We start from the raw sequence: 17,072 nt of genomic DNA on the forward strand, positions 1-17,072 counted from the left end.
ATCAAGATCATACCTTGCATATTTTCAGACCACAAAACTACGAAACTTGAAATCAACTACAAGAAAAAATTTGGAAAGACCATGAATACTTGGGGATTAAAGAACATCCTACTACAGAATGAATGGCTTAACCAAGAAATTAAAGAGGAAATCAAAAAGCACATGGAAGCCAATGAAAATGAAAACATGACAGCCCCAAACCTCTGGGTGGTCATAAGAAGGAAGTATATAGCAATCCAGGCCTTCCTAAAGAAGGAAGAAAGGTCTCAAATACACAGCCTAACCTTACACCCAAAATAACTGGAAAAAGAACAGCAAATAAAGCCCAAAACCAGCATAAGAAGGGAAAAAATAAGGTTAGAGCAGAAATCAATTATACCAAAAAACAAAACAAAACAAAAAAACAGTAGAACAGATCAATGAAACCAGAAGCTGGTTCTTTGAAAGAATTAGCAAAATTGATAAACCCCTAGCCAATCTGATTAAAAAGAAAAAGGAAAGGACCCAAATAAATAAAATCAAGAATGAAAGAGGAGAGATCACAGCCAACACAGCAGAGATACAAACAATAATAAGAGAATATTATGAGCGATTATACGTCAATAAAATGGGCAATCTGGAAGAAATGGACAAATTCCTAGAAACATACAAACTACCAAAACTGAAACAAGAAGAAACAGAAGATTTGAACCGACCCATAACTAGTAAAGAAATTGAACTAGTAATCAAAGTCTCCTAAGAAAACAAGAGTCCAGGGCCAGATGGCTTTCCAGGGGAATTCTACCAAACATTTCAAGAAGAGTTAACACCTATTCTTTTGAAGCTGTTCCAAAAAATAGAAATGGAAGGAAAATTTCCAAACTCACTCTATGTATCCAGCAGTACCTTGATTCCAAAACCAGACAAAGACTTCACTAAAAAGGAGAACTACAGACCAATTTCCCTGATGAGCATGGATGCAAAAATCTTCAACATGATGCTAGCCAACTGGATCCAACAATACGTTAAAAGAATTATTCACCATGACCACGTGGGATTTATATCCAGGATGCAGGCTGGTTCAATATCTGCAAAACAATCAATGTGATACATCACATCAATAAAAGAAAGGACAAGAACAACAGGATCCTCTCAATAGATGCAGAGAAAAGCATTTGACAAAATACAACATCCTTTCTTGATAAAAACTCTCAAGAATGTATGGATAGAAGGATGGTACCTCAAGATCATAAAAGCCATATATGAAAGACCCACTGCTAATATCATCCTCAATGGGGAAAACCTGAGTTTCCCCCTAAGGTCAGGAACACAGCAAGGATGTCTACTCTCACCACTCTTATCCAACATAGTGTTGGAAGTCCTAGCCTCAGCCATCAGACAGCACAAAGAAGTAAAAGGCATCCAGATCAGCGAGAAGGAAGTCAACCTTTCATTCTTTGCAGATGACATAAAAAGTGGAAAACCCAAAGACTCCACCAAAAAACTGCTAGGACTGATCCATGAATTCAGCAAGGTCGCAGGATATAAAATCAATATACAGAAAGCGGTTGCATTTCTATACATTAATAATGAAGCGGCAGAAATAGAAATCAAGGAATTGATCCCATTTACAGTTGCTCTGAAAACCATAAAATACCTAGGAATAAACGTAACCAAAGAGGTGAAAAATCTATACACTGAATACTATAGAAAGCTTATGAAGGAAATTGAAAAAGACAAACCCACACACACACATGGAAAAACATTCCACGCTCATGGATTGAAAGAACAAATATTGTTAAAATGTCAATACTACCCAAAGCAATCTACATATTCAATATAATCCCTATCAGATTAACAACAGCATTCTTCACAGAGCTAGAACAAAAAAAATCCTAAAATTTGTATGGAACCAGAAAAGACCCCGAATAGCCAAAGAAATCCTGAAAAAGAAAACCAAAGCTGGAGACATCACAATGCCGGACTTTAAGCTGTATTACAAAACTGTAATCATCAAGTCAGTATGGTACTGGCACAAGAACAGACACACAGATCAACGGAACAGAATAGAGAACCCAGAAATGGACCCACAAACGTATGGCCAACTAATCTTTGACAAAGCAGGAAAGAATATCCAATAGAATAAAGATACTCTCTTCAGCAAATGATGTTGGGAAAACTGGACACAAAATGCAGAAGAATGAACCTCGATCATTTTCTTACACTATACACAAAAATAAACTCAAAATGGATGAAAGACTTAAACGTAAGACAGGAAACCATCAAAACCCTCATGGAGAAAACAGGCAACGACCTCTTTGAACTGGCAGGCAGCAACTTCTCAATTGACACGTCCTGGAGGTAAGGGGAACAAAAACAAAAATGAACACTTGGGACCTCATTAAGATAAAAAGCTTCTGCACAGTGAAGGTAACAATCAGCAAAACTAAAAGGCAACCAATGGCATGGGAGAAGATATTTGCAAATGACATATCAGATAAAGGGTTAGTATCTAAAATCTATAAAGAACTTATTAAACTCAACGCCCAAAAAACAAATAATCCCGTGAAGAAATGGGCAAAAGACATGAATACTTTTCCAAAATTTAAAAAAAAATTAAATAATTAAAAAAATAAAGTGAATGTTTTCACTGTGAAAAATTAAAAAAATTTAAATCGTAGAAAATAAATAAATAGGAGTGCCTGGGTGGCTCAGTAAGTTAAGTGTCTGACTTCGGCTCAGATCATGATCTCATGGTTCATGAATTCGAGCCCTGCATTGGACTCCGTGCTGACAGAGGCTGGAGCCTCCTTCGAATTCTGTGCGTCCCTCTCTCTCTGCCCCTCCCCTGCTCGCACTCTGTCTTCCTCTCTCTCTCAAAAATAAATAAAACATAAATAAATAAATAAATAAATAAACAAACATTAAAAAATAAATGAAAACCTACAGTGTAAATTACAGAAACAATGGCATGAAGCTATCCAATGTTGAGTCAATAAAAGGATATCTTCCACATTTCTTATTACACATCAAGAAAGGTACTTCATTTTCTGTTTCTCTTTGAGAGGTTCGTCCCTGTGCATTGACTTCAAAACCAAACCTTAAGACAGCCTTGGGAGTATATGGAGGCTCTGAATGCCATTCCTGTCAAAAATAGAGGAAACTGAGACACTGAACAGTAACCTAAAGTCTTTTGGCCAGTCTCTGGCAAGGTGTCGAACTCCCTAGCAAGTGAGCTAAGTAGGTTTTGAAGTTCACATAGCTAAGTATCTGTATTCCTGCAAACACGTAGATAAACCACTAGCCTCTGCTTGAAATGCCTCTGCGGTGACTACAGTAAATCGCTCTCATGCCAACACGTTTCCCAAATAAAATGGACGTGGGAATTGAAACTAAACCAACTGTGAAAGGTAATCTGGGGGAGATACCATGAGTGATTAACGCAGTATTGATTCAAAGGATGAGCCAGTTCTTAAACAAAGAGTTTTCCAAATAAAGTAACAGTTTAAAGAGTGTTCACGGGAATGGGGAATGGTTTTCAAGAGAATTGGAGCAAAGTGAGGGAGGAAGGTCGGAGGCGGAGTGAGGAGAGGTGGGTTGAGGGACAGAGCCTCGAAAGCCACAGGCAGCCATGCCACGCAGGACATGTGGATGCACCCCTCTCTCCACCTTGTGAAAAATACCAGTTCCGGCAGGGAGCCAGAGGAGTGAAGAATGCAACGGGTTAAGATGGAATTTAGTGCAATTTCATTATTTTTAAAGCAATCAGCCTGTGGGTCTGTGATACGCCTACATAATCAAGAAGGGTGTCACAGAAAATGTCAAGCTTTTACCTAGGAACGATTGGTTCTGTGTTGCATGATTCCATACATCCCAATGTCACAAAGGGAAAAAAGGAAAAAAAAAAATCTTCCCTCAGGGAATAACAGTTGAAAAACGTTTTCCTTTTCCCTTGGTGACATTGGAATGTGAGGATTTGGTTCGGGCAACGGGGGGACTTGGTCTATCATCCTGGAACTTTCTGGTTTGTTCGCTTGGTTGGGCAGATGACCTTGAAAAGTAACCTGTGTGTGGTCATTTATTTATCGGATCTATACTGAGTGACTAGTATATGCCAGTGACTGACTTCAGTGTGGGGAATCATCAGTGAGCCTATCGACAAAGCCACTCCCCTCAGGAGCTGTCGCAGTAATAGCCAGAGAGACAGACAACAAACAAACATGTCCCTTGTGCTGGGGCTAGGGGCTAGGAAAAGAAATAGAGATGGTGAGGAGAATAGTGTGAAGGGTGAGGTGGTGGTTTGTTTAGATAGGGAGATCAGGGATGGCCTCGCTGATAAGGGGACATTTGAGCAGAGAGGCTGAGCAAGGCAGGTGTGGGAGGAAATGTCCCGGGAGAGGGATCAGGAAGGACAAAGGCCTGAAATGGGACGAAGCTTTGCATATTCCATGGCCAGCAAGAGGACAGAACGAACGAGTGTTAGAGATGAAATTAGAGGCCACATCAGGACGCCAAGTTTTATTCTGAGTAAAATGAAATGTCATTGGAGGGTTTTGAGCAGGACAGTGATATGTCTGACTCACACAAAAATAAAAACAAAAAACTTCTGGCTCAGTGAATTAATTTTCCTTGGTTTCCATGTTAATATCCAGAGGCCAGTACTGGGTATTTGGAGCACACAGGCAGAACACATGGTTAATGTATCCGCTCTTCCAAGATGAACTCAATCTCAAACAGTGTGGAGGTATCACGGGCAGAGTACAAAATGGCAGGTGGAAGAATGACCACGAAGTGGTAGAAATAATTAGTAAGAGAGAGGAGGGTGGGCAGGGAGGGGACCTGGAGTAATTACTTTCCTTTGTTACACCCTCGAGAAGGCAGTTACTCGTTGAAGGAACTTGATGAAAACTGACAATATTAAATGATTGTCGCATTCAGATGGCAAAATTATACTTCAAATCTCCGGATTCTTTTGAACATAATGGATTCATGGAAATTAACTGAAAGACAAAGAAAGCTAAGCTCTTCTTTTTTTTTTTTTTTTTTTTTTTTAATTTTTTTTTTCAACGTTTTTTATTTATTTTTGGGACAGAGAGAGACAGAGCATGAACGGGGGAGGGGCAGAGAGAGAGGGAGACACAGAATCGGAAACAGGCTCCAGGCTCCGAGCCATCAGCCCAGAGCCTGACGCGGGGCTCGAACTCACAGACCGCGAGATCGTGACCTGGCTGAAGTCGGACGCTTAACCGACTGCGCCACCCAGGCGCCCCGCTAAGCTCTTCTTATATCTAGGCATGTTTTCAGTTGTTTCTTTAAACTCCCAACAAATCCATTGCTTGTCATTCAAACATTTCCTGGACTTTGTTCCTCTTTCTTGGTCAAGCTTTTTCTGAGTGGTTTCATCCCTCCATTTCCAGAAGTTGGGGATAATCTTTTCTCTTATATACTCAGACTTCCAGCTGGCACCCCACCTCCCTCCCCACCTGCCTTTCTTTCTACAGAGCTGTCATGGCAGCATTTCAGGCAAGGCCAGTCTACCAAGGAGCATCCCTGGAGCTTGACACATAGCAAGTACTCAGTAAATGCTTGATAGCTCAGTGAAAAAAGGAGTAAATAAGTGAGAAAAGAATAGGAGAATAGAAGAAGCTACATACACTGTAGGAAATAATGTTGGTATAACATGTATAAAAATACTCACTTGAGATTTCTTTCTTTTTAAAAAAAATGTATTTATTTTGAGAGAGAGAAAAGGAGAGAGAGAGAGAGAGAGAGAGAGAGAGAGAGGGAACTGGGGAGGGGCAGAAAGAAGGAGAGGATCCCAAGCAGGCTCCACACCAGAAGCACAGAACCCAACTTGGGGTTCAAGCCCATGAACTGTGAGATCAGACCTGAGCCGAAATCAAGAGTCAGATGCTTAACTGACTGAGCCACCCAGGTGCCCCACACTTGAGATTTCATAATGACCAGGATTTCTCTGTGAAGAGTTTACATCTCACCTAATTTTAGTCCAAAGGCTTTCTTGCACAGTGGTTTGAACAATCATATTTACCTTATATCTAAGTGAGTGGTTCCTCTTGAAAATCAATATATCTTGAATCCCTGATGAGACTTAGCTTCCTAGATTCTATAGGAAGTAGGTATCCCCCTGACAGCTGTCTATCTCTTGCATGGCTTTCTGAATGTCCCTTCACTGTCCTCAGATCCACGAGTATTTATCTGTTCCCCTCTAACAGGAGCCAGTGCAATGTAGTTCCAAGAAATATTAAGTGTTCTTATGTGCTATGCCCTGTGCCAAAGGGGAAAAAATACTACAGAATATTCCCAACTAGAAGATAATTTTCAAATTTTGGAAAATCCTCAAAAGGCTTTATTACCTTATGCATTTGATATTAAAGATGCTTTAGCAGAACCTGAAACCATGATTTAATTCTGTGAAATACACTAAGGTCATTAGAACCACTGCCTCCAATGATCTCCGCTGCTGTCATTCAAGTCAATGAAGAAACACATTTTTCTCTCTGTCATTTGCTGCCTCTTGGTTACACACACAAAGATGTCCACCCCCACATGTATTTTTTTTTTTCTCCTCAAGATGAAAATAAGGCTTAGACACAGAATAAAAAAGACTGTATTTTTCAAAATCTTTAGGAGGCCAAAACATTATGAAAGTAATTTGGGGAGGGGCCGCAAAACAGAAAATCGAGACCTGGAAAATATGGCCACAGGGCAAACGCAAACCATACGGAAGCACTCCAGTGAGACTGGGACAGGCCGCGCCCGCACGACAGGAATGTGCTTAGTGACCGAGGTGTGTGGGACAGAGCTCCCCGCTGCCATCAACAGAGTCTACGTTAGGTGACTTAGAAGAAAAGGAGTTTATTTTAAAATATATTAAGGTGTTTAAGAGGGCCAGAAAACCTGTCCGGCTGGCTCTACGACTGGGAACACCATCCAAACTGTATGATGGGATTGTTACCGCTGACACCTCCGCTGAGCACCCACACCACGGCTTGTACCACTGATGTTGGGCCCTGAATGCTGCCCTCTGTCCCTGCTGACCCTTGGGACCAGATGCTTATTTTACCACCCTTCCAGAAAGTGGGCTCCATTTTGGTGCTTGCTGAGTAAGAGGTGATATGGTAACAGACACCCCTCCCACTTTCACCCATTGGTCTCTGTCTTCTGATTTTGGGAGAAAGAGCACCATCTATTGGTCACTGGATCAGAGCACACACAGCATCCTGCAGGGAGGCATTGCCCCCTCTCAAGGAATAATCTCTGCCAGCACAGTAATGGAGCGTTCGGTAGGCTGTACCACCATGCCATGAGACCTTCTGTTTTAGGTGGTGGGGGACACGGTGAGAAATCCTCTGAGCATAGGCTTATCGTCTCCCTCCCATCGCTGTAACTGAACTCTGGTGAGAAGCATTGCTGCCCGGAAATAAACGATGCTGAAGAAGATAGTTTGGCTAAGTCCATGCGACGTGCTGCCGGCCTGGAGAATCCAAACCCCAAATGCATCGTTATTCCAGTGAGGACAAGTTATTGCCCTCTCCACAATGGAAGGGGTCTCCACTGTAATCTTACTGCTGAGTGTGGTATTACAGCAAATCTCAGGGCTGGTCACTGCTCCTGAAAGTGAATCAGCAGTGGGCAGCAGACGCTTGGTGAGGAGAAGTCCTTGCTGGACCACTGAACTCTCTCTATGCTTGAAACCACAGCTACTTTGTCCATGAAGCCGCTGAGCAAGGGTGGCCAGGGAAAAAGGGAAGGCACAGGACAGGCGATCTCCCACCTGCGTACTCAGAACCTCCTCCACGGTGGTAGCTTTTGTGGCCATTCCAGTGTGACACAAATATTCTCCCATAGACCGGGCCCAGCTCGGAGACGTCCATCCCGTTCCTTTTTCCCAGACCTTCTTTCGTGACGCTGACTGTCCTTTCAACCTGGGAGTCACTACCACGACATGGTTAGCATCTGCCTCTCAGGCTCTCTCTCCTTTTCAGGAAAAGTGTACCAGGTGGACTGCTCCAAGTTCGGCTCCCTGAGAACATTTCCTTTCCCCATTGTCTCTCAGCCCCAGTGGGGCTGGAGAGCCCCCGCAGTTAAATTCCAGTAGGTTCCAGCAAAATTTGCAGGACCGTCCGCAAACCAGATGTGACTTTTTTCCTCTTTGGCGAACGGCTCGGTGTGGATTCCCCCACAGGAACACGGTGGTGAGGGAGGGGAGCGGCGCAGAAGTCAGGAGGCACATGGCAGGATAAGGCGCCGACTGTTCCTGTGGCTCATAAGGCCCATCAGCCATGGTGCTCGTATACACCCCTTCCATCTGATGCAAACGTGCTGGTGCGCTGGGCTCACCGAACTCTGGTGTGGCGGGTCAAATCACTCTCAGTTAGAGGCGCCTGGGTGGCTCCGTCGGGTAAGCGTCCGACTTTGGCTCGGGTCATGACCTCACGGTTCGTGAGTTCGAGGCCCCACGTTGGGCTCTCTGCTGTTGGCCCAGAGCCCGCTTCGGGTCCTCTGTCTCCTCTCTCTCTGCCCCTCCCCCACCCATGCTCTCTCACTCTCTCTCCCCCAAATCAAAATACACATTAAAAAAAAAAATTACTCTGAGTTCAACATGGGCAATTTAGGTCCCAGGGTCACCTAGTGCCCCGTGGTCAAGCCCTCAGGGGCCAGCCAAGAGTTCTTTCTGAAAGGAGAATAATTACTTGCACGGGAGAGCTTGGCTTTGTTCCAAAAGCTAAGAGGCGACAGCTATGCTTCCCCTATTAGGACTTGCTGCAGGCTCTGCACAGTGGCCAGGTGGGTCACAGGCTTTCTGAGCACGGGGTCATAAGGACAAGTATGCAGAGCTGCTCGCAGGGGGCCTGGGCCAGCTGGAGAGCTCCCTCCCTTGCACGAGGCTCCATTAAAAGTAAATGAGTCAGAGCAGCAAACCCGAGGGTGACATCGATTGCCTTCTGTTGCCAAGGAATTCCGCGAGGCCTCCGTGCTTCTTTGTCCTTAATGGCACGAATCGTTGCAGTTCCTACAAAGGAAGAACTATTGCTTTTGTTTGGCCATTTTGGCAGGAAGGGGGAGCCCCGGGAGGATGGCATCTTGGCCCTCCATTAACAGACGCCATGCTTACCCCCATGCTGTGGAAGCCATTGTGGGGTTGCTGCATTTGCTGAGGGCACCGTTCCAGGTACAGAGGCAGGATCTGAGGAAATTACCACATAATTTCTCACTGGGAAAACTGAAGCAGGCAGAAGAGAACTTCCACAGCCCTACCACCGCCACATCCGCCCCCCTCCCAGCATCTGCTCCCACTTACAGTCTGTTCTACAATGCGTGCTTCTGTAATAGGCATTAACTCAAATATTATTGCTAGGTGGGGGATGATGTCACTATAATGGGGAAATTGGGTCGGTTCCTAAGTGATGTTTCCCCCATTAATATTTTGTGCCATCAGATAAGAGCAGCTGAATGTGGAGACACCAGTGGAATGAGCTGAATGAGCAAACTGCCGAAGAAATCAGGTACTTTACGTGAGCCCTTTTCACTGCATCTTCTTATTGGGGCCGTTGGGCTACAGGTTCCGTCTTGGAAGTGCTTACTGTGTACATATCTGGTTCTACCCATCCTTCTGCCAAATTCTATCAAGCTGCCTTTGCCTTCTTCTTGGAAAGGCGAAATCCTTTATTTACTGATGTACAGTCGACCCTTGAACAACAGGGGTTCGAACAGCAGGGGTCCACTTTTATGTGACGGCAAAAGCCACAAGGCATTTATTTACAACTGCCCACCTTGGTCTCCTTGGGAGCAAATCAAAGGCGAAGGGTACAGAGGTCATGGCTGCTGCCCTCTGAGTATTTGGTGAGGCCATCAAGGCCATCGGCAGACCCCAGGGGCCCAGGACCAGGCAAGGCTGCCGGTCCCCCGTGTGCTGACAGGGTGGCTGGGCAAAGGGCCCCGGCTGGTGGGCAGGAGGCTGGGCTGAAGCAGAAGACCATTTCCGGAAGGCGGGGAAAATGCTGCAGGAGCTTAGCCTGGGAAGTCTCGCCTTGGTCCTCCTGGCTCCTGGCTCCAGGACTGGGGCCTCTGCTGGGCCAGGTGCAGACCCCTCCCTGCAGGACGGTCACAGGGTGGAGGACACCTGCAGGGAGACGGGGCAGCTGTACCGTACTTGGCCAATGTCGCTACCCACAGGTCTGCCCTCTGGCTGCTGCTGCTGAGCCAAGGCCACCAGGCTTCGACCCTCTGCTGCCACTGCACTTGACCTGCTCACCCAACCAGCCTATACTTTTGTTTTCAATAAACACACCTACAGTGCTGCAAATGCGTTTTCTCTTATGACTTTCTGAATAACGTTTCTTCTCTCTAGCTTACATTCATATACGAATCCAGTGTAAAATGCACACCAAAAAAATATATGGTAATCAGTTATTTATGTTTTCGGTAAGGCTTCAGTTCAACAGTAGACTATTAGTAGTTAAGTTGTGGAGGACTTGGAAGAAATTATATGTGGATTTTTGACTGGGTGTGGGTCAGGGCCCCCTAACCCCTGTGTTGTTCAAGGGTCAACTTTATTAGGAATGCAACATGTTCTTTTAAACTATGTTAATTGGTGTTTTTGTTGGTATGCAATTTCCAAAGTCGGACAGGTTTGAAATGGTCTGCCCCATATTTCTTCCGTGAATTCTGTTATTTTTAGTGCATGAATTTGAGAATAAGAAATTTTCAGGAGCACATTTATCACGTTATTGCAGAAATGCCTGTGTGCCGCCTTCCCACTCGTAACCATGGAGAAATTATTCATGCTCTTATCGAACGCTAATTCCCCCATGTGTGGAATGTATTCCAACCCCCTTTTCAAGGACACTGCTCCAGCATTTATCCTTTTCCTACCTCATGAATTTTTTGCCTTTCTCGGAGCAGTTTCTTCAATATGAAAAACATGTTGCTGCTTCTCCCATCTTAAAAAGAAAAAAAAAAAAAAAGTCTTGATTCCACATCCCTAACCCACCTACTAACTCCATTCTTCGCTCCCTTTTCAGCAAACTAGTTGCAAGAGTTGTTTGTACTCATTACCTTCAGCTCTTCCCCTATTTTCTCTTAATTCCAACCCAGGGTGACTTTGCTCCTTCCACACTCCACCAAAACTCCCATTGCTAAATCCAAGGGTCGATTTCCAGTATCTTATCTAGCAGTACTTAATAGGTCACTTCCTCCTCCAGACCCTTTGCTCATTTGCCTTCCAGGCAACCACTCCTTTTCCTCCTGCCTCACTGGTTATTCCTCGTCAGTCTCCCTTGCAGACCCCTTCCCTTCTCCTGACCTCTTAGTGTTGGAGGAACCCCTGTTCTTCCTTCTCCTCCATTTAGTCCTTCAGCGATCCCATCCAGTTTCATGGCACCAATATGCTGAAAATCCCCAAATTTATATCTCCAGGGCAGAACTTTAAGAACTTTGGACTCTTGTATTCAATTGCCTACTCAACACCCCCACTGGGATATTTAATGCGCATCTCAAAAGTCAGCAAGTCTAAAAATGAGCTTCTGCCTTCTCACACCCAACCTGCCCCCTCTGCAGCCTTTCCCCATCAGTTGATGGAAACTGCACTGTTCAGGTTGCTTGGCCAAATATCTTAGAGCCACTCCTGTCTCCTCTCCACCTATCACACCACACATCAAACACATCCGCAGATCCTGCTGGTTTAAGAACCAAAATATATTCAGTATCTAGCTGCCTCTTACCGCGTCTACTGCCACTGCCCTGGGGCAAGTGACCATTTTCTCTTGTCTGGATTATTGCAAAAAACTCCCAATGGGTCTACTTTCACCTTTGCCTGTCCACAATACAGTTGTCACAGTGATTCTGTAAAATGTAGGTTAGATTTCTACTTGTTCAAACCCCTCCAATAGTTTTAAGTCAAAGTCAGTCCTCCTAGAAGCCTTTAAGACCCCCTTTGGTCTAACCAGCCACCACCACCTGCCACTCACGTATCTCCAACCTCTCCTTCTCCCCCTCATTCACTCTGCTCGGGCTAAATTTCCTCTCTGCCGCTCCTCAAATACATCAGGCAGGCTCTTGTTTTACGGCCTTTGCAACTGGCTGTTCCATGTGCCTGGTACACTCTTCCACGTCCTTCAAGTATTTGCTCAACTCCCATATTCTCAACGAGGCTTGATCTATTTAAAAATGGAAGGCACTTCTATCCCCATCCTCCTGTGTTTCCCAAACCTTTGCTCTTTCATTCCCCCAAACCCACACATATCACCTTCTAAGCCATCAAATAAATTATTCATTATGTCTACTGTTTCTTACCTGTCTCCCCTACTAGAGTGTTGTCCTCTGAGGGCAAGTATCTCTGGTTCACAGATGTGAACAATGCCTTGGCAGATAATAGCTGTGCAATAAATATTTGTTGTATGAGTATGTGATAGGCTAGGTCCTGCTGGGGTTACTGTGAATTGCTTTCAGATCAGTAAGGTAGTAACTAAGTAAATTTCATTTATCACAGGTGCTCCACTAGCCCCAGACTGATTGGTGGGCCTAGCTTGATACTGGGCCAAGGTTACATGCCACACCCTAGCTGGAAAATAAGTTTTCTGCTTCTGCTTTGGAGAGGTGGGATTCACAAGGTGAGAAATTGCCTAAACATGGAAAGGTTGTTCAAACAGTACTAAAGCAGCCAAGAACCCAAGTCACTACTTTATTGAAAAAAAAAAAAAAAAAAAATGAAAACCATATTTGCATCAACTTTCTATTAAGAAGATTTTCTTCTCAAGTTGTAAACACAAGGAATGCATTTCATTTAAATAAGAGAGAGGTGACATTTAAAAACATTTATTAATGTTTTTAGAAAAAGAGCAAACTTTATTTTCTATCATGTTGGAGGATACTGGCTGGATTCTTATTGCTATTATTCCCATTAATGTTTTACATTATAAAATGGGACATAAAAAAGGGACATATGGGACATATAAAAGGTATTGCAAATAAAAATTATTTTCATTCCAATGGAGAAGAAAATTACCGGCTTAAAAATCAAGTTTAATATCAAAAGAAGTAACACATCGAAGTTTCCACATTTAAAAAACTTTGATAGTTGGGGGCGCCTGAGTGGCTCAGTCAGTTAGGCATCCGACTTCGGCTCAGGTCATGATCTCACAGTTGGTGAGTGCCCCGCATCGGGCTCCGTGCTGTCAGCTCAGAGCCTGGAGCCTGCTTTGGATTCTGTGTCTCCCTCGCTCTCTGTCCCTCAAAAATAAATAGAAATGTTAAAAAAAAATTTTTTTTGAAAAACTCTGATAGTTAAAATATCATCAACCTTGTGATGAGTGCAATATACTTTATGTGAACCTCTGAAAATTTGTGTTCCGAGTTGCAGCTCCTTCTCAGAAACTGCAGGCGGGGCACAACTCCTCACATTCCAACAGAATTCAAAGTTTGAGAGTTCTTTAGTAGGAATATTCATTCACTGGTCTTTGGCAACTTTCAGCTCTTTCCAGGATGAAGCTGGAACTCGTCCAGCAGCCATGCCTCCTGACCCCAGGGGAGTCTGCTTCCCTGGAACTCTGTGGCCCCATCAAGATCCTATGACAACTACCTTCGCGGCTGTACGGCTGGCTGACACTGGCTGACACTGCGGCGAGGACTCGAACCAGCTTGCAGTAGCCAGGCTGCTAGAGTCCCAAAGAGGGCAACTTCCTATATTTGCATATGAATGCATCTGTTCTCCCAAGGCTAACTTTGTGGCATTCCACTGGCACTAAAGAGCCAAAGGGTGGTGTTTTGTCTAAGCACTCCTGGCTACTGGCTTCCAATGAAGATGACACGGTCTCTGATGTGCCAGTTTTTCCTCCAGGCTTCAAGCACTTTTTGATTGAAGGTTCACCTGTGTGGCTGTCCTTAGAATTCAAAGGGATGCTGCTCTGTTCGCCATCTTTAAGGCGCCTGTGGTGCTCTTCGCTAAGCAACAATACAATGGCTCCGCCAACGTGAAGCACCCTGTGACAAAAAAAAAATGGTAATTGGTATGAGTACTTCTTTCTTTTTAGACAACAAACAATCCCACTTTATTTAAAATATTTGGGGTTTTTAATTTGAAATTTAATTTTATCTATTTAAACACAAGGATTTTGATAATTAGGTAGTATCTTCCATAATGCATATTCATTATAGTAATTATGGAATCATGAGCACAAATCTGCTTTAATTATCTATTTTTACTCTACTTAAAAGGCAAGCCTCAAAGTAATTCATAGTCACATTCTAATAAGTGATTGTACAAAGGAAAAGGCGGATGAAAGAATCCTATAGAATCAGCATACACTAGGCTGATGGCAGAAGAAAAGCACCAGAAAGAGTCAGGACGTGGACAAAGGAATGACAACGGGGAAGCTCAGAAAGGGAAAAGGGGAGGCCTCGGAATGTCAGCCTGTTGAGGAGAATTGCTCAATCACTTGACCAAATTCTGCAGAGCACTTCTGTGTGGAAAAAGTGATGCCCAACCACAGTCCTCGGAGTTGCTAAAGAGATTACTGAAAGCGGGAGAGAGGCGAGTGGAGAGTTACAGAGGCTGGCGATGCCACCCTCCAGGCAAGTACGAGGTCCCCTGCGAACACATGAGCTGGGTCCCAAACGTGCACCATGAGTTAAGGACAAGCGGGACCAAGTCAGGCCAAGTGACAGAGAGGGGCTGGAGCGAGGCAGGGAGCTGGAGGCAGAAAAGCAGCAGAAAGGAAGAAGTGAGGAGGAGGAGGCACTGAAAGAAATTCAGCGTGAGGGTGAATCAGAGGGTTGGGAGGAGGAGGGAGGAAAAGAGGGCTGTCTGGAATATGCTGAGGGACCTCAGGGACAGGGAAACGTGAGCTCCAATCCACAGTTGGATATACAGCCTGGAGGCGAAGAGACCAGGGCTCCAGGTAGAGATTTCGGAGCTGTCAATAGCACACGGTAGATATAGCTGTGATGGTGAATGACATCACCTGGGGAGGCAGGTTAGCGTGAGAAGAGAAAAAGGGCCCAGGAACAGAGGCTTCACAGTTAAGGAAGGAGAGAGGAGGGACGGGCCATGGAACAAAATCCCGGGAGAAAGTCTGGACAACAGTGATGGCATGGAAGCGAAAGGTGCACACTTTCAGGACGGGAATGGTCTCCACAGTGTCTAATGCTACAGGACGAACAGGTGACTAGGATTACAAGAGGTCCTCAGTGAACCTGGGGACAGCAATCCTAGTTGAGGACACGAGAAAATGCTGGTCTGCCAGAATCGAAGGGGGACTGGAAGGTGACGAAGCAGAGATGTCAAGTGTAGACTCTTCTTTCAGTAAGTTTGGTTGTATAGGTACGGAGACAAGGTGACAGCTAGAGGGTCAAGAGTTAAAGGGAATCTCCCCCACACCCAACAAAGATATCAGGAGCTTAAGTAGCTTTCCCTCATCTAAAAAATCAGTGAATCAAGACAAGTTTGTCTCCGAACTCCACTATATCAGGCTCCACTGCCTATATAAAACCTCCAACTATAAAAAGTGAAAAATCAAACCATAAAGGCTGTGGGCAGGTGTCAAGGAAGCGCGGTCATAGGAGTTCCTTATGTTCAAATACATACACTTTTCAACTGATCCTACTGAGGCATTGAAATTATGGGGGGAATCTTGAATATCTTCTGGGAAGTTTCAGGTTAAATATAAGTCACTGCTCACACATATTAGTATTTCACTATGAGTTGGCTTAATAGTGTGGCTGGTGAATTACCTACTGGGCACAAAGGCTGCAGGTATTAACACAGGCTGCAGGACAGAATCACCTTGGGAGTGGTTAAGAAATACACCCACGTTCTACTCTAGACCCATTAAACTGGAGGGGTGGAGAATGAGCATCACTGTTTTTCAAAAGCCCCTGAAATGATTTTAATATGAAGTCAGGGTTGCAAAATCTGCTTGAGGGGAAGGTGTTATCAGGCAGAAGGGAGTGCAGGCCTGAATTATAGGTGGTGCCCAGAAAGAGATCTCAGGTTAGGTAACTGTGTGACAGGGGAAGTTGCTTAGAAATAAGATCATCCAAAAAAAGTGTGGAGCATCCAGTTCACAAGATGGAGGTGAGACGGTTCTTAGTTGGACTTAGACTTCATGTCAAGTCTTCATATAAAGTTAAGTCTTTAATTTTCCCTACAGAATGTCAGCCTTGACACTGAATTTTCTCCATCCAAAACCCATGGCTCATTTTTTCTATCGGTGGCATTATTTATATACAGGTTCTTGACCATTTACGTTGTCTTGCTCTATCAAATGTCCAACTGAGACAATTTAATGAACTGACTTCTTGGTCATATCTATTTATTCCTCCATGTGTTCTAGGTTCTCTCCTTTATCAGCTTAAATGATCAGAAAAATATATATTCAGGCTTCACTGTTTGAACTTCTCAAAGAAATACTTTCCCTGAATTATATTCCCTGAGGCCAACCTTAGACACCCTGACATGAATAACACCTCTAAATTTTCATTTTACAATCAGCAGTGTTGTAGCCTCTCTAGGATACTGAATGCTCCTTATGTGAATTTTGTTGTGGGGCTTAGTAGCTGTGATCTTGAGAAAGTTCATCTTTCTGGGTCCAGTTTCTCATCTGTAAAATGTGGCCGATTAACACATTAGGAGGCAGGGTTTTGGTGAGGTTTATAATATGTAAATTACCTACCTCAGTGATTAAAATATAGGTCACTAATCCAGATACTCAAATTTTAGCCAATAATGAAAACTCAGTACCTTTCTTGGAATAAAACTTAATATAGTGTAAGATGATATGGAATAACTATTTCAATGATAACCCTCTGATTTGAAACCTTAGAAAATTTAAGTATAAAAACTCTGGGAAATTACTGAAATGCAATCAAATCTTAGCTGAAGAACTAGGATATATTTCAGTTAAATGACCAATAACTCAAAAATCATGAAAATAAACTCAAAACTTACCTCTCCATTTCTTGTAGAATGCTTTTGATGTCTTCCCCTAACTTGAACTTTTTCCCAAATGGAATGTCAGAAATAATAATATCGACACTCTCTGAAGGCAATGGCAAGTCTGAAACACAAAAACCAG

At 43.9% G+C, this 17,072-nt stretch overlaps 1 protein-coding gene across 4 annotated transcripts in view; it reads right to left on the reverse strand.

The window, feature by feature from the left end:
- Window positions 1-12,800: 12,800 nt before the first annotated feature.
- THUMPD2 (THUMP domain 2 tRNA and snRNA guanosine methyltransferase) overlaps window positions 12,801-17,072 on the reverse strand; it is a 35,596-nt gene continuing 31,324 nt past the window's right edge. For 3 of the 4 annotated variants that reach the window (XM_060653195.3, XM_060653185.3, XM_060653174.3), the window contains 2 exons: window positions 16,946-17,054; window positions 12,801-13,980 (listed from right to left, as the gene is read on the reverse strand). In XM_060653195.3, the coding sequence (XP_060509178.2) occupies window positions 13,656-13,980; window positions 16,946-17,054 (434 nt within the window). In that variant the 3' untranslated portion in view covers window positions 12,801-13,655. The remainder of the gene's footprint in view (window positions 13,981-16,945; window positions 17,055-17,072) is intronic. The other variant, XM_060653197.3, reaches the window with a different exon arrangement.

This window comes from Panthera onca, chromosome A3, assembly GCF_046562875.1.
Source record: "Panthera onca isolate mPanOnc1 chromosome A3, mPanOnc1 haplotype 2, whole genome shotgun sequence".
In the NCBI taxonomy this organism is placed as follows: Eukaryota; Metazoa; Chordata; class Mammalia; order Carnivora; family Felidae; genus Panthera; species Panthera onca.